General features: G+C 40.3%; 3 protein-coding genes across 4 annotated transcripts in view; 1 reads left to right on the top strand and 2 right to left on the bottom strand.

The window, feature by feature from the left end:
• gpc3 (glypican 3) overlaps positions 1-3,084 on the bottom strand; it is a gene marked incomplete at both ends in the record, with an annotated part of 127,444 nt that extends 124,360 nt beyond the window's left edge. Inside the window, one exon of the mRNA XM_080840905.1 lies at positions 2,928-3,084. Coding sequence (XP_080697031.1) covers positions 2,928-3,084 — 157 coding nt within the window. The remainder of the gene's footprint in view (positions 1-2,927) is intronic.
• Positions 3,085-12,736: 9,652 nt separating this feature from the next.
• ccdc160 (coiled-coil domain containing 160) lies at positions 12,737-14,731 on the top strand. 2 transcript variants are annotated; one of them, XM_080840091.1, is made up of 2 exons: positions 12,737-12,848; positions 13,748-14,731. In XM_080840091.1, exons 1-2 carry the CDS (start codon positions 12,764-12,766, stop codon positions 14,683-14,685), a joined length of 1,023 nt encoding a protein of 340 aa, XP_080696217.1. In that variant the 5' UTR covers positions 12,737-12,763; the 3' UTR covers positions 14,686-14,731. The 2 variants fall into 2 exon arrangements, with proteins under 2 accessions (XP_080696217.1, XP_080696218.1); XM_080840092.1 differs by lacking the exon at positions 12,737-12,848 and adding an exon at positions 13,280-13,344.
• A 379-nt stretch (positions 14,732-15,110) lies between these two features.
• cab39l1 (calcium binding protein 39, like 1) lies at positions 15,111-26,816 on the bottom strand. The gene is made up of 9 exons (XM_080841157.1): positions 26,523-26,816; positions 24,572-24,714; positions 24,295-24,459; positions 23,974-24,092; positions 23,464-23,632; positions 23,210-23,269; positions 23,034-23,099; positions 19,091-19,234; positions 15,111-18,847 (listed from the first exon to the last, which is right to left on the bottom strand). Exons 2-9 carry the CDS (start codon positions 24,686-24,688, stop codon positions 18,656-18,658), a joined length of 1,032 nt encoding a protein of 343 aa, XP_080697283.1. The 5' UTR covers positions 24,689-24,714; positions 26,523-26,816; the 3' UTR covers positions 15,111-18,655.
• Between the last annotated feature and the right edge of the window lie 21 nt (positions 26,817-26,837).

The raw sequence follows: 26,837 nt of genomic DNA, 5'->3' as shown, positions 1-26,837 counted from the left end.
TGGTCTTGGGCCCGCTGGCAGCCACACACAAGATGATTAGAATTCTGAGGGCTATACTGGATAATGCGCTTTTATGGTGCTTCACGATTCCTTCTATGGTGCTTCATGATTCCTTCTATGGTGCTTCATGATTCCTGCTGTGCTGCACAAGGGCCACTACATGTAATGGGGCGTCTCTCTAGAAAAAGGCCTTCAGGCACTTTCACTCACCTCAAGTAACCCACATAATCCAAGGTACAAAATGACATTAAGTTATGAACGTCAGTTATATATTATTGCGATATCTGTGTGGCTTACCTGCAGGCATTCATTATTTAAATCATACTATTAAGTAATTATGTAGGCCAGAATGATGCCATTCAAGGTTGCACTTTGATGGGGAGCAGGAGAAATTATTAATGATGCAACTCCCCTTTTTAAAGTACATAGATAGGCAACAACGGGCAGCAGACAATAGCAGATATAAATCAACTTGTAACAATAATCCTCACACAAAAAAAGAAGCAAGAAAAAAAGAATCAAGGGTTACCATTAATCTTAAGAGACAAAATCCTAGCAATGCAATACATCTTAACCACCAGCCTCCAGTCTCTAAGGAACCACAGTGATCACTACACAGTGACGGATATGCCACTGGGCCCAGCAACGCTCCCATTTCCAATTAACATTAAGGTTGTCCACATTCATTTGCAAGTCCAAGGCCACAAACGTGCACTGGATACGGATGGTGGAATAAGCACAGAACTTCACCGGGAGCCAATGAATGGCCTTAGCTCAAAAACGTAACTTTCAACATGAGTCGCTCTCTCCATATTTAGCTCCTCCCATTTGGACTAGTTGGTACAGCATAAGCCAGGTTTTTCCACACCCCGATGGAACGTTCACAACGATCGGAACAATAGAATTTAAGGGTTGTTTCTGCACCATTCTACTATGACAAAGGCATGAATTGCTAATGCAGGGTGAGTGAAAACAATTAACCTGAAATGCTCCCTGGTCTGACATGACACTAAAACATCCAATTAACACTTCAGGCCAGCGGTGCTGCTACGGCAAGAGAAAGTATCAATTTACATAATGATTGGGGAAAGCAAGCAAAGGGCTCTGGCTCAGTGCTAATTACAGGACCAAATGTGGCATCCAATGCAGCCGACTAGGGGGAATTGAGAGACTATTGCCAGCCTGAGGGGTGCTTTTCCACAAACCATCCACTCCATGGACCATGAACTGAAGGGTCTTGCTATCCCAGTGCTCTTACATCTGAATCCAGTGAACAGAGTCCACTTATACTGAACAAGCCCTGTAATGAATTCTGGTGGTAAGGTGCAAAATGAAAGAAAGAAAAAAAAGGGAAATCAAATGGTTTGGCTGAATGCGTTTCCAGATTTGAGAATTTCCAAAAGGACCAAGGTATCAACTTGATGGATAATGAATGATGAAGTAGAAGGGAAAGCGGCCACATTGATGCACATATTTCTAAAACATGCTGGATCTCTACATACTGCTTGGAAAATCAAATAAAATTCAAGTCGTTGTGAACATAAATTGCTGTAAAAGTTGGAAATATCTGAAAAGGTTAGACAGATGGAAACAGTTGTGACAGTTGTCCCTATTCTTCCTCTATGCAAGCCCTCTTAACAAGTAAAGAAACATTCACAGGTAATTCTGATAAAGAGGGAACACTCTCCGACACAGATGACTACATACTTGAGGACCTCGCATGTTCACTTGCTTGATGGTATATGTGCGTAGTCTTTATGAAGACCCCTTTGTAGGGAAACATTTGGCAACATCATATTCTCAGTAATGACACTGCTTGTATCAAGGCTGCGGACTACGGGTATTTACACATTTTCACTGACACTGACTGAATGTGCTGCTGCTGACAATCACAACAAACCTCTATCTTGCAACTTCTGTACAAACAATGAAAGTTGAATGTCAGGAGGTAAAGCATATGAATGTCCCTTGTGTTGTTTTAGGTCAGAATTCCACGGTAGCCAATGATAAGCATTCAGCGATAAGGAGACAAATACCAATATTACAAACTGGCTTCACCTGAAGGTCATTCAAGAAAAAATATCACCACATCACAGACATAGGCTAGGAACTGCACAATATGAACAACTATTAAAGTTGCGAGACACAACAAAATGTCAACAACTGTTTTATTCCAAAACAACCTATAAAATATTAAGTTGACTGTGTAGCCTTTATAATCCGATCCCGAGGCAGATGTTCAACACCTGTGCCACAAGCAACAACATGCACCACCAAAACTCAACAACGTTCGGTTATTGAATTACACTGCTTCCGTCCCTGAAGTAGGGCACTTTCCAAATCTGGCACTGATACGAGAGATAACAGATCTTTATCTGAGTGGGCTCATTCATCCCGTGATTTTTCTTCTTTCATCAACTTTCTGTCATTTGTATTACCCAACAGCTGTACTGTTCAAATACTGACAACCTCTTTCATGTTTGTAGCTTAATTAAGGTAATTAACCAACTCAAATAAACATAAAAGGGGGGAGGTTGGGTTTGTTCACCATAGGGTTTATATCAATAAATACATTTAAATTAAAATGAATTGGTTCTAAATCCCCGAAGGTATGCTATGGCATGGTGGAGCCCTCATGATGCAGACACATTAGAATGCGTGAACATATGCTACTAATGAAGTAGGCTAATTCTGCAAAGACGTTCACTTCAGCATTTTATTGGATTGCTGGTATAAAGCGCAATTAGAAAGACTTACAGTTTAATCGAAAAAACTGAGTGGGACGAGTTCACATTGCCTACCAAAACGCAATCGGATATAGTGATTCGTGGACAAAGACAGACTAAAGTTGCAGTAGCCATAATTATAGGTCTTGTATCACGCATGCCTTTAATGTAGAATTAAAGCTGAAGCCATCATGCAGTTACCTGACACAGGCGTTTCTGGTGCCCCCTTCATTCCTGGATATAGAGACTGGAAGGATGCACGCACTTCGTGGCAGTTGAGCACCTGGCTGCTGGGTTCGGTGCACGGCCAGGACAGGGCGAAAAGAATAAGCGCACCTGATACAAAGATTCCGGCCATTGTTGTTGTTCACGAAAGCGAATATAACACGGGTTTTACAAGTTGTAATAACAAATGAAAGGGACGAATTTACAAAACGCACTCCACGTTCGTTTAACTGTAGGATAACTAAACGTTAGGAAGCCTCCTGAGTCAGTGCTGGATGAGCATCCTCAGTTGTAGCGAAAACTTCCCTCAATGCCTTCACCAGATGATCACTGACGAACAATTTAAGTCCAAAACCAAACATTCAAAAGACGAACTAGCATGGGAATATACACAGCCCAGGCAACGCACTGTAAACTCCTCTCTGACTTGTTCCAGTGGCAGATGAGCTGAGATGAAAGGCTGATTCATAGGCAGCCTGCACGTTGTCGCCGTCCAGGGTGCGTGATACGTAAGAGCTCCCGCGCATCCTACTTAACACTTTTTAATGCTTAGGGTCCGATTCTGTAGTCTGTGTGAACGGGTCAACAGAGCAAACCGTGCCCATGTTAACTTGGGGTTTCCTTCACAGTCACCAAGCATGTAGATTGTTCCCAAGTCTTCTAATACAAGAGCTGGGGAAAAAGCGGAACAAAATCTATACAGGTTCTTCACCACAATGACTCTTTTACAATGCCTACGATGAGACCCATCAATGATTTCTGAGACAGTGCAGTCCATATCACACTACATTTTATTTCTTAAAAATTGCAGCTTGAAAACAGGCATGTTCCCACGGAACTGCCTTTATGGTGCTGCTGACATCTGCTGGCATACCATAATCATTACAGAAGATTGGGCAGCGCCCCCCCTTCCCCCAATACCAACGCACGTATGTCAAGTCGAATACCATTTTTGTCCAGTAAAATAATCGCACGTAATATAAAACACAATTAAACAAACGTTCACATGTTTTTTTTTTTTATTGTTTTTCTTTATAAACATAAAGTCGATTTTGCAGATTAATACATCTGGCGGATTACAGATGGATACCGTGCAATTTTTGTATAGATTAAAGGCATCATTAAAATTGCAAAGTCATCCACCCGAAAACAGCAAGACAACCCAGCTTGCCAAGTTTACTCCCCCACCACACAAACACACACACACACACACACAGTCCCAGAAGAGGAAACAGCTGCCAAGACAGTTTGCAGGCACTGCCTGTTCAAACTGTTACAGTTAAGTCATTTCATATGGAACCATCTCCACTGTATTGTCTTTAGTGTATCACTCTTCATAAACAACACATCTCAACAACATAATTGTAGATATTGGCTTGAGGGTTGAATCTGTAGGATGGCACAGCGAGTTTTGCATGGATTTGCACAGCAGAAAAGCAAAAAGCTGAAAGCAAACCAGCAAAACTCACCGGGCCCTCTTAAAGCAGAATGTCCACACTTTAAAGGACGCCCCCTCAGTCCTGAAGAGGGAGCCTGGCAATACGTGAAGTGCAAACATTGCAGTAGAAGATACTTGCACTACCTGCACTGTGAGCACTTTGGAATTGCCTGACTATGCGATTAGGTCATAAAAACAACAATTACATGAAAGGTAAATGTGTTAGCCAAACGTAACTATCCAGTTAAAATATGGAAGTGTTTACAATACAACTCGGGATAGAAAACACAACAGACATGTTGAAAGCAGAGTACATCCAGCCAAAAGGAGCACCTAGGGCAGTAGATACTAGACTACTTCACTAACTACACTAGATGCACCTTAGCTGGAAAACTATGACGTCATTAACCAAGTGGGGTAACGGCGACATCATCAACTGGAACATCCTCCTACAGAGTCCCTGTTGCATGACCTTGCATTTTCTGTCAAAAAGAAGAGAGAAAAAAAAAACAGAGAAGCCAGGTCAGTCACTATTCAATAGATAATTAAAGGGCTAAGGGTTGGGTCAACAGGGCATTCGTTAAAAAAGTATTGTAAGAAAAATGCTCAGCAAGGGACTGATAAGAAATAGGTCCACACTCAGTATTCCCAAAGACGACCACATGACGCAGCTCAGTCAATTATACTGAATAAAAGAAAACCTTTAATGTCACGGCTAGCGGTTTTCCTTAAACAGACCTTAACAATTTCTAACTGAAACGCTTTTCTACCGCTAGGGGCGTCTGTAGTTACAACATTATGAAAGCTGTACCCGATTCCCCACAATCTTTGCAAAGTTTGTTCTAGCAGCCTACTCTGCGACTCTCCGTATCTGTGACATTGTTTGCGGGTACGGAATGAGTAGAAACCGCAACGAATTATTTCAATGAAGAACAGGCCATGTGTCAAGTTTTAAGGTCAGAAAAGCTCTTCTAGAACAACGTTACCCGTGTTTTATCAGAGACTGCCAAGTGGAAAACAACCATAATCAAGCCGATACCCAAACAACGAGGAGTGCGTAAGCGGCCCCCAACATAGACGGTCCATGACAAGAGAATGGAGAGCCATGGACCCTCGCGCAGTAACTGTTGTGCAATAAATTCGGCAATACAACTACCGTTACACCTCACCTCATCATCAGCGCATTTAAATTAAGAGAAAAGGTGGGTATGGGTGACTTATAAGTATAATTTTAAAATTAAATTAGTTAAGTTAAAGTTTTGGGGGTAAATATGCCCGCCAATGGGCCCTACAGCCCTTTACGCTTTTGAAATAAACCGCACAACAAATGTGATTAGCATAATCTCTGCTGGTGCTTCGCGTGTCGTGTTATTTTATACCTGTCAAAGTAAACACGACAAGTATAGTATGGGAAAAATTCGTTGAACCTTTAATCTCACCGTAGGAAATGCATTCTGTTCCATTATGCTTTGCTTAAATTGGGGGAGGGGGTGCATGGGGCCTAATTTACAATGACATATGGATTGGCCAGATAATTTGAAATAAATTAAATAAAAAAAGTTACATTAGTTTATACAAAGTATAACATACCATGGCACCGATAAAAACAACCATGTCGGCGAAACTGGAACAAACGTATGCCTACGATGTCCCTCAGATCCAACACATGTTTGCACATGTCTGTTCTCAAACGTAAGTTGCTAGCGATATTCAGATTTGAGCTACCCCGTTTCTAATGGGAGACGTGGGAAAGGGTGCAACGTGTAGGCGCCATGAGGAATTTAAACTGGATTTTGTTTTATGTTTAATGCCTTGGGAGTGTACTGGTGAGAAGGTGAAACTACGAGGCTTAACGTTTCTTCAACTTGAAATAACCCGAGCAACTAAATCATTCGATTTGGGAGCAGTGGCAACTCGCCATCACGGTTCTCGGTTTAACTTCATTAATAATGTTAACACGTTGAGCTACAAGTGTGGTTAGCTTGTTAGCTTCTCCAACTCACGGTATCCACTCGGTTGTGTAGGATGCATAGAAAATTAACCAACGTTAACGATACATCCAACAGGTGGTTGCGGTTCTGATTACACACTCGTGTGAAATGACTTAACGCTGGACTACATAAATTGCCTACTCTTAAACTAAGTAGCTTCAACAATCAATGACTAGCATCCTGTCTGCTTCAGCTAGAACACCAGTTATTGCAAATTCCGCTTCAAATCAGGAGGCTAACGTTTATGTCTAAACGCTTATTAAATGTAAGACGATATGGCATGTTTTGTGGATTAATCACATTCGTTATCATTACGGGACATTTCATTCATACACAGCAGTACAATTAGCTCTTGAGCTAGCCTACACAAAGCACAACCACAGAGAACACAATCATACAGCCCTAGGATGAAGTTCTTTTTGTTTCGAGTTTTGCATTGATTATAAGAGTTGGCTCATTTAGATAGTGTTACAAATACACAAACTATTGATAAAATGAAGCATTAACTGACCATCGACTTAACCATATTACCTTACCTCCAAGTTGTTTTCAATCTTCGAGAGGTTTACGAAAGAGGCGCGAATGTATCGTCATGTGATGGCCTCTTTTTGTCGACTCCCCAACATAAACCCCCGAACTTTGGGCACGAGAATCACATCCGCAACAAGCCTAATTTGCATAATGAACATGGACCCAACTCTAGAATTTTGCAGTTATTTAGATTCCGCCACTGTCACACAGACAAACTTAAAACAACATTATCACAGGCATTTAGAAGTCACTGCTGTATTACGCTGTATGAAATCTATAAGAAATAATATAAGCGACATGCAGCAGCAGCAATGTGAGCAGAAGTCGTGGGCCCATTGTGTCAGGCGTAGTTTAAAAAATAATTTAGTTTTAAAACAATTTCAGGAAATTAGCTTATATTCTAAAAAGTGTTTTAAAATATTTGTTTTGATTAACAATTTGCGTTGCTATGACTGAATTGCTGTTACAATAAAAATGTATCACTGATTTAAAGAAAAATCAATTGAAAACTTTTAACACATTAAATTACGCCGGCCTACCTGCTAAGAAAGATTCCTCAGTGATTTGCAAAATTGTAGCTGGAACAACAACCAACCTCTGCAATGATAGACATTATATTTGCTACCTTGGCGCGCAGATGTTTTATGTGCAGCTCTTCTCCCCATTCTATATCTACAACAAAAAGTTACGTCATGCATGTAATTGCACTAGCATCTTTTTTGTTGATTTTTTCCTGCATGGGGGTGGGGTGGAGGAAGACAATGTGTAGAAGCCTAATTATGTAATACTATATATTTGAACGGCTACAGTCTTCGTTTCCACAGCATGACTTCAACAAAGAACACGTTTATTGAAATATTTCTAGTTAGTTCGCAGTTTTCTTTTTTCTTTGCGGTTGTCCAAGATCCAGAAGGTGACCTATAACCTCGGTAAACCCTACCCCCAACCCATAAGGCACAAGACCGGTCCGCGGGAGAACAGTTGTTCAGGGTGGTTCGAGATATCCTATTCTACTATTTCTTTTGCAATACTTTCCATTCAAACTTCAAACTTGGCAATGTTTTATTCTTGTGTACAGCCTATGGCGCAACTAACACGTTTGAAGTAGGCTACCTTTTCACAGTCCTTTCCCAAACATGAGCTGCTCTACTTTGGTTGAGCCCAGCAACCTATTGAACTTTAACCTAATTTCAGTTCAGAGACTCTCAAAAACAGGTCAACATATAGACCATGTTATAGAAGGATCAAACGGTTTTTATGTTTTAAGCAACTGTTGAACTGCTATACAACTGTATAAGTGATAATCGATAACATTGTTTAGCTCACTGTAGCTTATAGGCTACAACGTATCCTCGTTCAGTAAAACTTAAGACATTGTGTGAATAAAACACGAACTTTAAAATTAGAACACAATGCAAAATGACTGGTCCAAACGAACTCTGCCCAATATACAGAATTAGTATGGGATACTGTCACAAATTAAACATAAACTTTGTCATTGAAACTTTTGAATTAATATATTGAATGATCTGGAAAGAAGAATTTAATTAATGGTGCTTGAGGTTTTACAATTTATATAGGCCATGTTTTAATTTATTTTACCTAGCTGTTGAAGTTAACTTGAAAGTAGGCTACACACTCTGGTAAAAGTTATGATATGAAAAAAATGTAACATGGAATGGTTCTAACCCTTCAGACACTCTGTGGATCTGTAACTGTTTGATTAAATTAGGCAACCAGGGAAAAATTGTATTATAATGAAATATCAAATTAAATAAGATGGGACATATTTTGGGTGAATATAACAGAAGCAACAACAGTCTGCCCCATAATGTAATCTATTTTAGAAGAGATGACAAATACATCCTATGGAAAAGATGTTAACTTTGTTATATTCATTATTGTTGACTGACTATTCTAAGTGTTTTTTCCTTTTGGGGATATTTTTTTTAACGATTCAGGTTCAGTTCAGTCAAAATTAATTTCTCACCAAGAATATACCTCACTTCTTTTTCTTCACAGTCTTCACAGTAATCAGTCCATGCTCCAGGATTATTACATGTTAAACTAAAATCTGTACATTTGAGGTAACTATTCTCACCATATTGTAACTAGTTGCTGTTTATGAAAATTGTTTATTTTCTAATACACTTATTTCTGTAAGATTTATATCTCCTTTCCCTAAAGGTATTGAGTAATTTGGCAGAAGTTAGCTGAGTTGAAACTCAACAAAAGAAATGTCCTACTCCTACTATGACTGCTTCTTTCAAACCCCCTCCCCCAAACACATGGATGCATCCTGCCTGGGTTGGGATCCTTGTTGAGTGTTGATCGATAAGTTGGCTAGAATCTACAAAACCAGAATTATTTTTTCTCCACGCTCTATTACAGATGACATTTCTCCCTCAGAACAAATTTCAGTAAGCGCAGGAATATGAATATGACAGTTAAACCCAACATAATTTCCCCCAATAATTCATAAGGTGATTCAAAAACTTCGACTTCATTGTATAACTAAAGAGATTTTTATAGCATTACATTCTGTGCAATGCAATGCAATATTAGAGCATCATCAGTAAAAGTCACAGTCACACCCATCCCCCACGGGCAGTTTGACATTCTCTCTTTGTTCCTGCTCCTCTGAGCCTGTGCATGTGGCAAGGCATACAGACAATCACAAACATCAGACCACCCAGAACTGTGCCCCCAACCAGCTCTGCCGCCCTCCCCGACGAGCTCAGCTACTTCTATGCCCGCTTTGACCAGGGAGATTAGGAGGTTGTCCTCAAAGCAGATATACCTGTGGGGCAGAACCTGGACTCACTGGGGACTGTGGTTGAGAGACGGATGCGGGGCAAGCTCTTGGCCATCATGGGCAATGTTAATCACCCCCTCCACCATGTCCTGGCAGGACAGTCCAGCAGCCTCCGCAGCGGGCGGCTCAACACGCTACGTTCAAGGACTGGAGGAGGACATAGGAGGTAATTTGTCCCAGCTGCCATTAAACTTTAATTATTATCCACTTTACACCCTACATCCTTCATCCTAAACTGTACATAGCTGAATTGTATTGTTTGTTTGTATTGTATCATATTGTGTGTATATATTGTTTGTAATTATTGAAAATATGAGAGAGCTGCAAGATACCAGAATTTCCCCACGGAATTAATAAAGTATTTATCTATCTATCTATCTATCTATCTATCTATCTATCTATCTACCACCCGATGAAGAGCCTCTAAAACTCTATACTTGAGGTGTTTGCTCCACCCTGTGCAAGGTGAGTAAACAGAAGGCAGCTGGCCCTGATGGAATACCTGGCCACGTGCTTAGAGCCCGTGCAGAGCAGCTGGCCAGGGTCTTTACAAACATTTTCAATCTGGCCCAGGCCGAAGTCCCCACTAGTGTCAAGACTGCCACCATAAATAAATGTGATGTATTATTATTATTAATAATAATAATCATAATTATAATAATATAATGCCAGTGCTGAGACACTCCTGCTACAGCAGTTGCACTCACCCCCGTCATCACCAAGTGCTTCGACAGACTTAATCTTACACATTACACTATATTAGACCAACACCAGTTTGCCTACCCCCACAACAGGTCAACATAGGACGCCATGGTCACAACTCGTATATCACAATGCTATTCATTGACTTCAGTTCAACATTTAACATGGTGATCCCCTCCAACATGATGTACAAGCTTAGCCAACTTGATATCAGCACATCACATCACTCTGCACCTGGTGATCAATGATGATCTCATCTGGTTCCTGAACTTCTTCATCCTGGTGAAAATGGCACAACAGCGCCTTTGCTTCTTATGGAGCATTGAGAAAGCTCACCTTTGCCCCAGGTGGTACTGGTGGACCTCTACAGCTGGGCCGATGGGAGCATACTTACAAATTGCATCTCGGTGTGGTATGGCAACTGGTCTGCAAGCCATAGAGCACCTCAGCGGGTGGTGAGAACCAGACATACATCTTTATATATCTATGGTGAGAAATATCCAACAGATCACGGCAGACACTTGAACAGACCTAACCACCTGTCCTACACGTTAAATAATGTTACTGTACATACTTACCCAAATGCACATGTTGTTCAATCTGTATGTACAACCCTACATTAGCACTCTCTTTTATCTAACTCTGTCCACTTCTCTGTACAATATATGCATTTAAAAAACTTACACATATAATATTTGTACATTGTAACTCTCTTTTGCATTTGGCTGGATGCTAACTGCATTTCATTGGCTTTGTAGCCATACTCTACACAATGATAAAGTTGAATCAAATCTTAATAATTGTACATCATTTTTTGGCATACTATATCTAAGAGTCAAGGTAAGAATACATGTTTATCCTAGATACAATATTAACCCAACAGGTCACTTGTAAAGGGTTTTGCTGGGTTTTGCTGTCAACTTGACCTGTTACCGAACTGGTCATCACAGTACTAAATCAGTTTTTGCTCCATGTTAGATAGCCTACAATCTATATTTAGATAGCCTACAATCTATTTGATGCAAACTATCGTCATCATATTTAAACAAAGTTGTCATTTAAGAAAAGTGTCTCTATTCTGATAAAAATGTTCGTTAGACATCCCATTCCCTAATGCTATTGAGTAAGCTTACTTGAAACTCATCAGTATGTTTCCCCTTAAACCCTTGCCCCAAGCCCATGGATGTGTCTTGTATTATAATATTGTATGTTAGGAATGGGAAGCACATCCTTGTGTTGATTGTTTTAACTGATAAGCAGCTACAAAACCAACATTGATATATATTCCGTGGCCATGTTTCTACCTCAGAACAAATTCCAGTAACTTCAGACTAAATCTTAAGCACAACTAAATTTGCACCAAGTAATATGATTAAATTACCCAATACATATGATGATTTATAACCTGCAAGAAATGTCCATGAAACTACATTCTACATTAGCCTGTGTGATAATGGGGCACATTTTGTTTTAAATGATTGTCATTAGGGGGACTGCTAAACGTTTTGCTGTGTTAACCATCAGATCAATAGACTGCAGGAGAGACACAGGTCTGAAAAAACACCAGCTTGACTGTGGCATGGCCTACTGCATAGACCGAGAGTAAAACCTTCTTTATAGGACCACCTTGTTGTAAATGCGCCTGCATAAGGCCTATACAAAAGTATAATAACATCACCAGGGAGTCTGACACAGTAGGTAACAACACTTTGCCTACACCCCACCTTTCTGCCCAATGGTTTCTTCTTGGTGCAAATCTGTTAACTTAACTGACATGTTCCAAATTAAAAAGTTACTTACCTTCCTACAATTATTTAACATTCCTTGACAAAAGAGGGAAATTGTTATGCACTATGCACTATGCTCTCTACACTTTGATTGTGCATACATCTGTTACAAGTGAAGCCCACTCATGTCAAATTAAAAACTTTTTTCTTGTCAATGAACTGTGATTGCCAAAGGCCACAGGATTAAAGAAAGGACAGGATTTGCAATCATGCCTGCCAAAAGGTAGCCTATGTATGGAGGACCGAATCCATCAGTAATAGCTCATTTGTTATGTCGGTATTTCTCCAGTTTGCTAGATGATCCATTCTGACCAATGATTCGCACTGTTACTGTGGTCGGAAGTGTCGAGTGACCGTGAACACACCCTACTACGTCAACTACAGCGTCCTCTCCATGGTTACGAATTGCAAGTCAACATGGGTTCCATTTGCGCCAACAACGGAGAATTTAGTTGAGTTTTGGATTTGAATCAGCGATAACACAACTCTCTTAAAGACTCATTTACTTTAAACTTTTAAAAACAAGTTTACCGGGGTGAACTTTTCCTATGATTAGCTCGCTAGCTTTTTTGAAGAGACTCCACGCATTTGTTGTTGACTTTTCTTTTCGCTCGCCAACAGCCCTCCAGCAAGGTAATCTTTCAGTTGACTTCTCATAGCCCAGATAAAGCGTTGGGTAAGGGGTTTCCTCAGTTGGCACTTTGTCCACAAAATGAAACGAACAGACATAACAACATTTCGGCGGATGTTTTAAGTTTAGTTTTTTTAGCCAATTTATTTAGCCTCGTCGTCTTTAGGCAGTGGATGGAAGCTGTACCATTTCGGTCAAGAACACTCTAATTTCTTTTTTGGCTTGTGGTCAAAACACTCCAATTTCAACCAACTGTGTAGTTTTGAACGGTTATAAGTACATCCACGAACGGCACACGTTGTTCCCGAACTTTTTAAAGCCATAATATTTACCAGACACAGCTGAGCTGCGATGTGATAAGCCTCCACAAGAAGTGCTCTACCGGAAGTATCGCCCACTGACGTTGCTCCAGTAACCACCCCAGGAAACTTGTGGATAATACATTTAAAGTGTAAACGTTTACGATGTCCGAGTTGGATAGGCTTATACCAGAATTGGGTAAAGCGTTACGTTTACTCCGTTTCAAGTATATCGTAGCACTTGATCCAGAGATGGCAAAACAAAAAAGTATACTATGGTCAGAAAGTTTAAGATAGTATTGTAACATGTAATGCTACTTACAAGCTTAAAGTGTTTCTTTTTAAATGTTAATATAATGTTACTAGTATATGGGGCAAGCTAACGCTGACAATCATTTCCAGTCTCGCATGTAAATAACACTTCAAAACATCGTTGCCTAAAAATAACATCCTGCTTGTTATTAACACAATTTTGTGTTGTGTTCAGTAACCCTTAAAGACCACCTCTCTGAGAAATGCTCGTAGATGTGGCAACTTTGTGGTAAATGTTAAATTATTGTTTAAATGCTTTAAACTTTAACAAAATTATGTTCTTTTAATAGTGATGATGAAGATGTCAAAGGACGTAGAGCTGATCGAGGACACAGAACCTGTAAATACTCACTGGGTGGAGGAATTGTTTCGTCCACACTTCAGTTTGGAGGATGCGATGAAGAGCATAGCAGAAATCACAAAGACTCATGTCCGTGAGACAGACCATTCCCTCCCCGAATGTTTGAAGACCTCAGAGGGCAATGAAATCTATAAGAGAGTACTGCGAGAAAGGCAACAAAGAGAGGAAAAACTGCTGATGGAGAATCTGGCTAAGAGAGTGGCAACAGTGGGAACGCCAGGAGCAGCTAGTTCCACCAAAAGCCTGTCCAGATGCACGATACAGATTCAGACCAAGCAACCTGCGGAAAACGACTGCATCTGGAATAAGCAGGATCTGGCATCACTGTGTGAAACAGTGGACACAACAGAAAGGGATAGGCGCAGGCTGAGGATTCAGCTGGAACAGGCTCAAGCAGAGGTGCACATGGAGCGGCAGGAGAGGCAGCGGCTGCAGGGCCTGCTGGAGGAGTGTGAGCAGCAGCTGGTTCTCTCGAGACAGGAGGGAGAGCGTTGGGCGCTGCAGCAGGAGGTTGAGCAGGCAGAGAGTCGAGGCAAGGACACACAGGTACAAGTCCTAGCAGTGAAGGCCAGGCAGATGGCGGAGGAGACTGAACACTGGAGGACAGCCGCCAGGAAAGGGAGAGAGGAAAGGATGGAGGCCCAGAGGAAATGTTCCGACCTGACGTGGGAGCTGAAGAGACTGAAGGACCTTCACAAGGTGGAGCAAAAGAGGGTGGTGGAAGCAGCTCGGCTGGAAACGAACGTAATCGTGCAGAAGTTTACATGGGAACTAGAGGAATCCAGGGCCAAGCTGGAAGCAGAGAGAGCAAGCCATGCCCGCAGTCAGACTGCCCTTGAACTCCTGCGCAAACACTTCACTGACTAATTTGGATGTCAAAAGTAGAGTTAGGTGCTGTCTGGTCTGGATTCCCATGTTGGCTGTACAATTATTACCTAAATGTGTCACAGCTGGTTTCATTTGAGAAGTATTCTAATGCTGTCAGAGGAACTAAACCGTCGAATGTGTGTCTGTTAATTAACAAACTAAATATTTTAATGACAGACATTAGTAGCAACCTCATCCCAACAAGACGTGTGATCTGAAGATGTTTTTGCTTAAACTCATCTTAATCAACAAATGCTTAGAATGTGATTGGAATTATGTTTGACTTGAAATTATTTAAATCATGTTTGAAAATAAAGAAAATGGTGAAGAACTAACCTTTGAGCAATATTTAAATGTTTTGAATATCCTTATAGATTATTCTGTTTGTATATTATGATGGGCGTAGAAAAAAAAAGCAAAAAACATTATAATTACTTCTTTATTTTATTTTTAATATGCCTCCACACTTTATGCTTTTAAAATACATTTTATGTACATGTTTAATCCTCTCCCAGTTGGAAACAAATATTTGGAAAAAGAAAAAAAAAAAACATACAGAAACAAAATGGAAAAGGCAAAGGTGTGAAAAAATACTTAGCATAGCAAACATTTACAGTTCAAACCTGACAGTTTGGAAAAAAAGAAGCCACCAAAATAATATTCTTTTAAACTGACATCACAAAATTGAATCTTGAGTCTTCAAAAACGGCAGCAGAATAGTAACCACTTGTAACCAGGGTAGTTTTTTTTTTTAAAGCTTACATCAGAAGTAGTACGCTTTGTCCAGCACTCATCCTTTTGTCTCCCTGAGAGGGGCGAAGTTAAGCTGAAGACTCCAAGAATGGATTCAGCAGTGCTGCTGTTGAAGCTGGAATTCATGCACCATGGATACATTCATCACAACAATGAGCACTTGATGTCTCAAAATACTTTTCAGCCCCCAGGGGCAAACCTCACCTCCCAACCTGCACTACAATAAAGGCAATCATAATGGTTTTTGGAGTTTACATTTTTCCTCAAGTCACACTTCGTGTGCTTGCTAACTGCAAGGCAAGGCATTCTATGCACAGAAACTCCAAATTTGCACTTCCTCACTGCATCGTATGATCTTTCGCAGTAGCCGACCCATTTCAACAGGCATACCGTGACAGTTAATTTTTCCATGCAGTTGTACACATTCTGCAATGTGGATGCAGAAGTTAACAGTGTACGGTGACTAAATTATTTAAGCACAACTGTTGCTGATCCAACAAGACCGGTGAACGGTATTGCTAACCTGGCGGGGGGGGGGGGGGGGGTAACATCAATGTGATCAAATCATAAAAAATAGAGAACTTAAAGTCTGTCGCAGCGTTTTGAACACACTGAAAAATACAACTTATGATTTGAAAACATTGCCACGTACCAAGGGTCGATTATGGCCCCTTCCAAGTAACGTTCTCAACTTTTCAGTTTACATTTATGGTACGTTTAGTCACACTAAAACCACAGAATGTGTCCTTAAGGAAGTGCACTAGCAATAATACGATGCCCCTAAAAGTCTCATTGGTTGGAAAGAATTCATTGACCCAGCCGTGCAGTAGCAGGTTGGCACAAGACATTTACATTCACTCCCATTCAATCAAGAAGGCACTGAACCACTGATTAGTTGCAGAGAGAAAACCTATATTAAATGTGCATCAGAAATAGTCACAGCACAGGCAGGTTTTACTTTGTTGGGTAAAAGTATGACAGCTTTATAAAACTTTAGAGTAAAATGTGTCCTGAAGAAAAGACATTTTAGAAATTAGAAAGATATTTTAAGGGCAGTGTATGTGAAGCTAAAAGACAAGTGGCACGTACAATCAGTTCTTACAAACTGCCTGGAAGTGCAGATCTTGATCCAAGATCTGAGACTAAATAAAAGGTCAAACCAAGTTACTGTTAGAGGAAGTATACCTGGGTTTGCACAGTTTCAGAAGGTGTGTGCTCGTTGTGTTCAATGATTTGGATTTGCGATTGAATGGGAGAAAATGTAACCTTTAAAGCAGGTTTCTGCAAACAATAAATCAGAAAACAATGGAGACCTCTGCTGGCGTACAGCTGTGTTAAACAATGCATGTTGGATGAGAGGATGATCTTAAAACTGTAATCTTGCAGGTTACTAGACTTTCTATCGTACATTCAAGCGGAGGTCCACAGCCCATTGGTTAATAGCACTGGCCAGCACCACTTCGGTGGGTAGCTGAAGGTGCAACTCTGTGTGACACCCAAAAGCTCTACATAGCCACTCCGCCCCCAAATTTCACATTCAAACATCTGTGGGGGGTTATGCGCAGACTTAATTTCTGGACTGGCTGGTGTTTTCACAAAGCCAGGGTTTGCATTATCATGTTAAGTGCAGGCCTCAAATGGTTCGAAGCCAAATATATTTTATTTTAGACGCTTTATAGCATAATTCAAACTACTGCCCCCAACCACAATAGAATCAAATGAAATAAACTTGTGAAGGAGAAATGAGTACACAGCACTTAGGAACTCAAAACCTATGAGGTATATAAGAAAACATGTTTGTGCAAACAGATTACATAGAATATAAATTTTACTTAAGGTATACCATTTAGCATTCAGGACAACTTTTTTTCTCAGTAGAACCCTTTAGCATTTCATCCAAACAGCTTTCAGTAGCCATGGAAACCGGCTACTGAAAGGTGTTGAGCAGAAATGGACCCAATCACACTGTGTAGAACTGGGGCAACCATGAGGAATCCCGTATGACGCCACAGTTTTGGCTCATTCAAGTTTGACAGTGCAGGTAACGGGCTGGAGTATGAACCATGTTCAATGGTCATTTTGCTGATGCCTACTTTAACTGATTCTTATGCGTTTAGGTTCAACAGCGGAATGCAACCTGGCATCCCAAACAGTTGCTAAGGAAACTGAACAGCATCTGACAAACATGAAAATGTCCATCCCATCACTACAATATTATTACAGTGTATATGTACAGGGTGTTGTTTAAGTCCTGTCTTAAGTGTACCATGTGTTGATACATAACTGAAATTGACCCAACCCTGAAAAGTTTCTGCTGTATGACAATGAAAATTCCCTAAATCTTTAAGCAAAAATTAAATACCATCCCTACAATACTTAAAATACAATTCCTAAGGAACTAGCCCAAGCAAAGCAAAATACTAAACTTCTGTTTTCAGAGAGCAGAGGCAAAAACCAGCATCAAAGGGGCTCTTAAAATATAACAAACAACTAAGATGATGAAATTATTAGTGCGGCATTAGAGCAAGACAGTTACATAATTGATGTTTACTCTTGAATAGTTCTATTCAGTAAAAAGCCTTAAAATTCATTTTGCTTAAATGGTGGTGTGAGACTCTGTGGTGCCTTTCGGAGACCAACTGTAAGGCTATCTTCCTGACGATTCATAAGGCTTTTAACATTGAGAAATCATATACACTTTAAGGTTTAAGATTTATGCTCAATCAAATATTTCCAATGAAATTTAATGTTTAAAGAAAAGTTAACTCTTATGGAGATGCGTTTGCATATGGGGTAAAAACATTTTTTTCCCCCACTATCCCACTAACAAAAGTCTTGAAAAACATTGAGGTATTGAAATCGAGTTGAATTCACACCTTTGTTACTGGCTTTGCGGTGTCAATGGAGTGCGAGGGTCCAACTCACTCCTCTCCTCACAATGTCCCCCTCATTGCCTACACTCAGGAAAATAAGAGGGTCTGCACGCACAAGAACATTAAATATCCTTTACCCATTATTGAGGTCAAATGTAAAGAGGAAGTAGGGGCCTGAAAGACATCTTCTCTCCCTCAGCCCTCTAGAGCTTTCTGCCTGTGTTAAATCCTCTCCCTTTTGCCTCCATTGACGTCTCCGACTTCTCCTTTGAAACCTCAGCAAATCCCTGCTCCCACCCCAAACCTCCCTCCTTACACATTTCCTCTTCCGCAGCTCTTTTGATTTAGGATTCCTCGGGCGGCACAGGCCTCTTCAGGTCCCGGATCTGCTTGATCAGGTAGTTCTTCTCATCACAGAACTGCTCGTCCTCAGAGCGGTCTGTCTGGAAATGGCTGAGGAACTCGACCAGCTTGGACTGGTTCTTAAGCAGGATGTCCAGCACTGGCTGAGTCTTGTTGGGATTGGCCACAAATACCTGATAGCAGACATACAGGCATCCGGTCAGTGCTCAAGTCACATACGGTCTTCATCCGTTCTGACAGTTAAGAATAGTAAAACACTCTTAACAACTGATGTGAAATAGTTCAAGGTTGGGACATGAGAGGCAGGGCTGGGGCACTACTGTCTTTGTAAACAGATACAGGACAAGGAGAGAAAGACACCACCTTTGCATGACACTGCTACTGTTTCCCATGAATTAAAACAAACAGTAACACACCTTGAAGACGTGGAAGGCCTCGAACTGGATGTTGCGGCTGTTGTCTCTGAGCATGTTCATCATGAGCTTGAGGTTCTCTGCGTGGCTGATGTATTTGGTCATGACTGTGAAGTTGTGCCTGTCGAGCAGCAGTTCTCCCAGAAGCTACAATAGCAGACATGAAGGAATGAGAAAACTGCAACCCAAACTACATATACACATAGCTTTTTAAACTACAGCTGTATTTTTATATTTGGTCAATTACTCAAATTATTATTATTATTATAATATGTTATATTATTAACACTTAAATATAAAATAAAGAAACCTTTATATGTGTATAAATGTAAAAGAACATAGGACATACAAGATGACAACAGTAATCCTGGTAAGGTTCATTTTATACAGAAGCAGTTGGTTGCACCAGTTGAGTGTAAGTATGATGATTGGAAGTTTGGGTGTAAAGTGTCTCTTGAACATAAATGTTGAAACTTGCTCATGTTTTAAACTAGTGCTGCATTATTTTTGGGTTTTACCAAAATAAAGGAACAGGTTTTTATTTTGTAATGCCAACTCTGTACAAGTTATGATAGGCCAGACAGTTCTTTTTTGGGACGCAGATCTTTTGATTCAATTCACCTAAAATATTAGTTATGATTCGTTTACCAATACATTCAGTGACATTTACTGTTTGCATAAAAACAAATCAGAAAGGTGTCCTGATATATCAAAAATTAGCCTATTACTTAGGCTGAACAGTGTTTAACAATACGTTTAATATCACCAGTAGGTCATGGGAGGAAATAGTATTTGATGTTTAATTATAGTCTTGTTAGAATTTTTTTTTTTATTAGGATGTAACGTTAATTTACAATATTTATTCAGCAAACTAACAGCTACACAAAAATGTTTGTGTGTGAGCCCAAACTCTTCTGCTGTGCGTTTCGCGCTGTGTCAGGATAAGCAAATCTGAGTCTGCTACATTTTGGCTATAGAGGAATTCATTGATTCTGATTAATTGGTCTGATTCATTCATTCTAGATCAGCGAATCTGAGTGTTTTGCGCAGTATAGGAAGTTTCGCCGGTTCACTCAGTCAGGATAAATGGTAGAGCCGGAGCCAGGATTATGGAGTTCACTATCTGGTTCTGCTGGAAGTTGAATCAGTCAGTCAGCTCACCTGGATCACATGAAGCAAAGGAGGACTCGTGGTGTCAACCAACTCCTTATGTTGAAGATAAGTTATGGAACTTCTGACCAGCTACTTGTCTTACGGCTCCAGGTAAATGAATCAGAAATCGCTCATCACTACCCTACGCTAGTTGATGAGGTATCTGGGTCTCTTGCTCACCAACTTGTTATTTGGCGTTGACGTGTCTCATGCTGTGTTCCATTTACCTCGGAAGAGGATCTGGGAATGTCGTCACACCCGAGTTGAGCATGTTCAACAAGTCCGAAAAACAAACTACTGTTGACATTGTTAGCAACACCAGTTGATAACAATGCATTACACAGTATTTTGCGCCATAGCAACATGTCGACAGATAGAAGTGGGACAGAGCTGTGTGTACGACTGATTTCATGAGACACAAATAAGACAGAAGTGCTAATAAACAGTATATTACTACAACTTTTACTTTTGATGATGCGCAGAGCGGCCGTCTTGGACTCTGAAGTCTGGGTTGGTTTCCAAGTCGGAAATCCGACTTCACGGGGGCGTTCCAGTTGAAATGTCCATCTTGGAACTCGGAAATTCCGACTTCCAGTTCAAATGGAACGCACCATCACTCCCAATCCCAGTCCTGAATCTGACTGGGGATTTTTGAGAAAAGGTTTGTTCTTCAGGGGCGTATAAAGCAGCCCAAACTCAATTACGTTCGGTCACAGTTAACGCATATGTCTAATGACTACATCGGTCACTATTCACAATTTAACAACGGAATACAAGACAGAATTACATAATGTGTAAGTAGTTCATTTAACTCTCAGGTTAGACTCTAACAGTTAGAGATCCAGCTATGTCGTGCAATGTCAGGAAAATGACTAATACCGAGCTAACTTCACCATGGCCGTCAATCCATCACACTCCTGACCCCAAGCGAGTGGGACATTTAGCAGTGGCAGTGGTTGACACAGACTGTGCATAACCATATACCACAATAAGGAGGCCAGAAGTGGTGGATAGAAGTTGCATTCATACGCAATTTGTGCAATAAATAAGAAAATATGCAGTATCGCTGAAAAACTGGAGGAACTGAACTCAGCTGCACGGTAGTTTTCATCCGTGCAGAAAGTGCTACACCAGAGTTTGTACGGAAAGCGGTGTAGGCCCAATCGAATGAAAATCCTGCAGTACTTCACAGCGGCCCAGCGCAGCACACAAGTGAACAGTCAAATACAATAGACATGCATTGCCATGAAGTATCTCTTCCTAAATTAAATCTTTGGTTGAGAGTGCAAGATGGGATTTAACCTCAGTATTGCCCTTATGCAGCTGTTTTTTAACTACCATGGGCCTTATTTTGATGATTTTCAGACAGTGGGCGTTGGAGGCTTCAACAGAGAAGCTTCCTGTTAACTTTGAATGGGGTGAAATCATGCGTTGCTGAACTGAATTGTAGTTCAGCTGCGACACTCTTCTTGCGTTGCTTGCAGTAGAAAGTATTTGTACATGAAAGTTATTTGTTTGGCTTTTTAACATTCACAATAATGTATAGCATTAGCATGCTACAAGAATGTTAGGCTACTTAACGTAAGATAACAATAGGTAGGTGGCTGATGGATGCCTCGCAAATCACATCAAAAATTATTGTTGGTTACGGGGCACTTACGGAACATTCAGACGGCATGCGTTGCGTGACGGATGACAGTGGGTGTATCTGGCGCATGGGGTTGTGATGATAACGGAGACGTTTATAGTCAGATTGACAGCTCAACAACCAATCACACCGCTAGCAAGCTGTTTACCTTGTGGGTAGTTGCTAACATTAGATAGCTGGTTCAGACACCTCGCAAATCCCCTCAGACTTATTCTTCAGTTACAATAATGGGGTTTTACATCCAATTTATCAGGAACTTAAAAAAAGTCTATTTTTATGTAAAATACAACCATCTATGGAGTTTGGTCCGCCATCTTTTTCTTTCAGTGGCGCGCTCTAAGCATAAACACGATTTGATTGGCTAGCGCCTGTGCTGGCGTATTTGCATAAATGTGATTTGATTGGATGACGCATGTGATGCCTCTCAAAGTTTAACTTCTCAACTTTCGGCGCAAACGGAACCACAATTCAATTCGGCTGTACAACGTGCAACGTCATCCCATTCAAAGTGAATTGGGATGGGTCTCTGCTGAAGGATCCAACGGAACATGTGATCAGGCCGTTATACGTACACATTGAATGCTTCAACAGAGACACTTGCCATTCACGCCACATCATGCGGTAGAAAATTGAAAAATGTTCAACTTTGCAAGCAGCAATGTAGGCACCAGCTAATCAAATTGTGTTTATTCTAGAATCCAAAGATAGCGAGACTGAATTTTTTTTTTTTTTTTTAAATTAAAAAAAAGACTAAACCAAGCTTTGTAGATTATCGTATTTGTACATAAAATGTAATGTTTTTTTTATTTTATTTTTAAGATTTTCAAAGAAAGAGACACTGTACAATGTAAAAACCCTGTTATTGTAACCAAAAAATACGTCCGAGAAGATTAACGTTAGCGCATTAGCAGGGTAACTACCCACAAGGTAAACAGCTTGTTAGTGAAGTAACACAGCAATCACCAATTCATAGCAGTAGCTTAGTGTTACGCTGAAACTATTGCTGTGGTGCAACCCCTTACATTTTTGTCGTTCGTAAACCACAAAGCAGTGCCAATTTACGTTCCAACAAGGCAAGGATGGAACTTGCATTCAACTGGTGCAACCCAGTGCAGACAACTACCTAAGGTTGCTTGAGGACTTTACCTTCAGAGACTGTCGCTTGGTAACATAATTCTCAGAATGCAGCAACTTCTCATATTCGGTAAACACCTACAAAGAGTGAGGATGACACAAGAAAATGATACAAAAGACCAATTAGTGCCCTAAGATGGTAAACTATAAAAAAAGTAATATCAGCTATCAAGTAAAAACATTCTTACTCTGTCATAATTTGTCTCCAAGAAATCCGCACACATAATCTTATGCCTTGTCAAGAGGTCCTAACCCAAGAAAACATTGGTTAACAGCACAGCAATAAGACACATATTCAACTTCAAATTGAATAGCTATTAAAGGCCCTTAGTACTGAGGTCAAACATGAGTCATGGGGCATAAGCACCAACACAAAAGTGAAGTCCAGACAAGGTGCTGAAAGACAACTCCTCATCTCTTAGAACCTGATAAGACGACATACCTTAAACGAGGCAAAGGCATCAGAGGCAATGTCAAAAGTGGAGAGCTCAACATAGTTAAAGAAGCGGTAGAGGTCCTCCGAGAAGAGGACAGTCCGCGCCAGAGGCTCATGACGCAGGCACTCCCTCAGCATCATCCCACAGTTCAGGGCCACCTCAGGACTCTCATAGCTGTGTTCAAACATTACATGCACAAACCATTAGCCTATGTTTTACTACACCATTTAATTGGTAGGGATAGCATGAGTCAAAGTTCCAAAATATGTATTCATTTCCTTATTATTTTAAGTCTACAGGCCTGGGCAGCAGCAGTTACAATCAACTAAAAACATTGCGCAATCCCCCATGTTATAAGAGCACTTCCTGACTCTAGACTGGGTACAGCCTACTATGGGTGGGGTGCAGTCAATCATGTGTAACAAACTTATAGATTTCACTGGCATCATACAGGATGCCAGGATAGATGGTTAAAGTGCTGTCCTCTCTACATGTCCTGAGGCTAGGAAACTTACCCTTTCAGCAGCATGAAGAGGATCTGTGGGTGGGAAGAGATGTACTCCACTGTGGGGGTGCGTGTGCCAATCTGACGCCGCACAATGTTGCTAAAGACGTGGACCACATCTTTTTTACCCTGTTGTTCAAAAACAGATGGTTCAGTCCGACAGCAAGTGGCCCATGTGAGTGTGCTTACACTCTGGCTTTGGTTACATGTCAATATTTGACTTATTTGTAGGCCTCAAATGACAATGTCATTCTCATTGAATCACATTTACTTGTTTATAATAACACAGATAAACTCTTAAAGCCGCACAAAAGGTTACTTTAGTACTCACTTCAAAGTCAATCCTCTGAAGGTTGGCAATGAGAGAGATCAGGAGGTTTGTGTTGTAAAGCTCTTGAGCAAGCTGAGCCACTGCCTCTGTTTGAGGTTCTTTATCAGCAGTGCCACAGAGCACCTCTTTCAGGGAAGACAAATTCTTGGACACCTCCTCTGAAACCTGGTGGAGGAATTAATGTAAACAATTATGGCAGTGGTAGCTAGAGAAAAAAATAATATGTTGAAATAAAAAAAAAAATGCTGGTATTCTGATTTTAAGTATTTTCTCTCACCTTTTCACATTTTTTGCTGTCTGAAGTCTCTAGCTTCTCCAAGCATGCAACATTTTCCTTTAAACTTTTCACAATCTCTGCTGGGCTCTTCTGAGACTTCCCAAAGGGAAACGGCATGGCGGTCTGACAGCGGGCGGTCTTGACTTGAGTTAAACACAGAAAATTTCACTTACATACATCAGTTGCAAATAGCATACATCACATGGATGTCACAGTTCAGCCATAATAGGTATCATTAAATCACATTATTGTTGTAATAACCACAGAGACCTGATTTGCACATGATGTTACAAATTAAACCTATATAATAAAATGTGGTGAGCTTTATTTTCTATATTGAATAACAGTGATTCCTACAGTAAGTTAAACTCAAGACATGTTCTTTAATTCTCCAAAAGGGTTACATAAGTTTAACAATGCCCTGCAGTCATCGATCGATGGAGTAGCCCATCACGGGAATTAAATATTTCAATCTTCAATTAACTGTACATAGCTTCAAGCACATAAATACAAACAGGAGTAGTCACTTCCTGTGTCGGATTTCCTTTTACACTAGTATAGGTTCGCAACTAAGCAGGTTAGTTGACTTTCAGATGATAGCTGTACAGAGTTTCACGGATTAGGGTGGTGAATAGTCCCAATGTTACATTTTTTCGATAGATAAAGTTAAGGTCAATCAATCTTAGGAAACAAAATAAAACTACTTTGCTTTGCTTTAACTGTCGGGCAACCTCAGTATTCAGTAGGGTACATTTTAGGCCTATATATATCTATAATATATAATTATTTGATTATAAGGAGATTTCTGTAGTTAGCTAGCTAGCGTAGATAACGCACCACAAGTTTGGAGGTAAGGATAGTTGTAAAGGATAAATGCAAGAATTTGAATTTAATTCCTAACCATTAGCTATCGCTTGATACTTGGCTAGTATAGCTTCGCCGCAGTTTGGTTATGAAGTTACAGCTAACCCCAAGTTAGTCAGAAATGCTCGACTTGCTTACTAGCGGCCTTGGAAACGCTCACTACAGTTAGGTAATATTATGTCACTGTAAAGTCTCTCCCATTCGTGAAGTTGACAGTTTAAGAGGAAGCTGAACGTTACCAAAGTGTTCTAAACCAGCCTTCGCTAGTATTGCATCGAGTGTCATCCTAGCCAAGTTCGCTAACAGTTAGGTACAAACGTAACCAAAGTTGTCAACATACGTTAACATTAAGTTAAACCTAGCGTTACTGTTTAGCCAAATACATCCTTAGTTTGAACTACACGACATGGTTGTCATGTTCGCCTTGCCTGCCCCTTAACGTTAAACCTTTTCAGGGATTCACTGCAACGCTCTAGCTACTGACATTTACCGCAAGCTAAGTTAGATATAATACCGAACAAGCCAATTTAGATCAAATAGCGAACATATTTAAGAGGCCTGTATCTTAATATCATACCAAACTAACGTTGAAATTGTGCACTCCATCAAGATACAACAAATTTGAAGACGTAAATGCAAATAAAATAAGTGTCACCTTAATGCATTGGGTAAGTTTGGCAACTGCTGCGTAACTAACGAGCAAACTTAAAACCAAATACCACAGCTATCTAGGATAGCTAAGTTAACGTAAGTTTATGCAACAATTCCGTATACTTAGCTTATTAACCAGCCTACCTTACCTACGAGCCTCTCGCTTACCGCAAATATTTTTTAAAGCATTTAAAACATGAAGCTAACTCGCTGTTTGCTAGCCATCAACTCCAAACAAATGCTTACGTTATATCAATACAAAACTAAACTTGTTTCGCAGGTTGGCTATGGAGCTAGCGATAGTTTCCTTGTTAACATTAGCGTTCCTGTCAATCATTCGGAAACCGAAAAAGATCTAACTAGCCTCCTTAGCTAACATTAGCAACAGGCTGGCTCCTGTCAGTCAATAGCAGCAAGCTAATGTCAGGTTACTTACCAGGCTCAAAAGTCGGCTTTTAAAAATCACCAAAAATAGCCAGCGTCTGGCTATCTGGATACACCGAACTGTAGTTGGGGGTAGCGACTAATGGGAAGTGAATAAATCAGCTAACGTTAGATCACAAGTTCATAGCTACCAAGGTTAAAACAATGCTAAGCTTAGTTGGTGCTCTGTTCTTTGGTTAGCGAGCTAAAGTTAAAAAAAACTTTCTCTTCCTTCTTCCTTCAGTGTTCCTTCTCTATATCTGTTCTGTTACCAGCTAGTTAGCTTGCTAACTACGTGTTCTATCTATCGAAGCTAATGAACAAGTTA

Source organism: Sprattus sprattus, assembly GCF_963457725.1.
Source record: "Sprattus sprattus genome assembly, chromosome: 6".
In the NCBI taxonomy this organism is placed as follows: Eukaryota; Metazoa; Chordata; class Actinopteri; order Clupeiformes; family Clupeidae; genus Sprattus; species Sprattus sprattus.
This window is presented reverse-complemented; position numbering and strand designations above follow the sequence as displayed.

Bases quoted from the DNA above. Each gene is read 5' to 3' on its own strand.
- cab39l1 (XM_080841157.1), bottom strand. From the start codon at position 24,688: ATGCCGTTTCCCTTTGGGAAGTCTCAGAAGAGCCCAGCAGAGATTGTG. The intron at 24,093-24,294 runs GTGAGTACTAAA...TTTGAACAACAG, and splicing joins TTCAGAGGATTGACTTTGAA to GGTAAAAAAGATGTGGTCCA. The intron at 19,235-23,033 runs GTAAAGTCCTCA...CTGCTATTGTAG, and splicing joins CCAAGCGACAGTCTCTGAAG to CTTCTGGGAGAACTGCTGCT.
- ccdc160 (XM_080840091.1), top strand. From the start codon at position 12,764: ATGATTAGCTCGCTAGCTTTTTTGAAGAGACTCCACGCATTTGTTGTT. The intron at 12,849-13,747 runs GTAATCTTTCAG...TTCTTTTAATAG, and splicing joins GCCAACAGCCCTCCAGCAAG to TGATGATGAAGATGTCAAAG.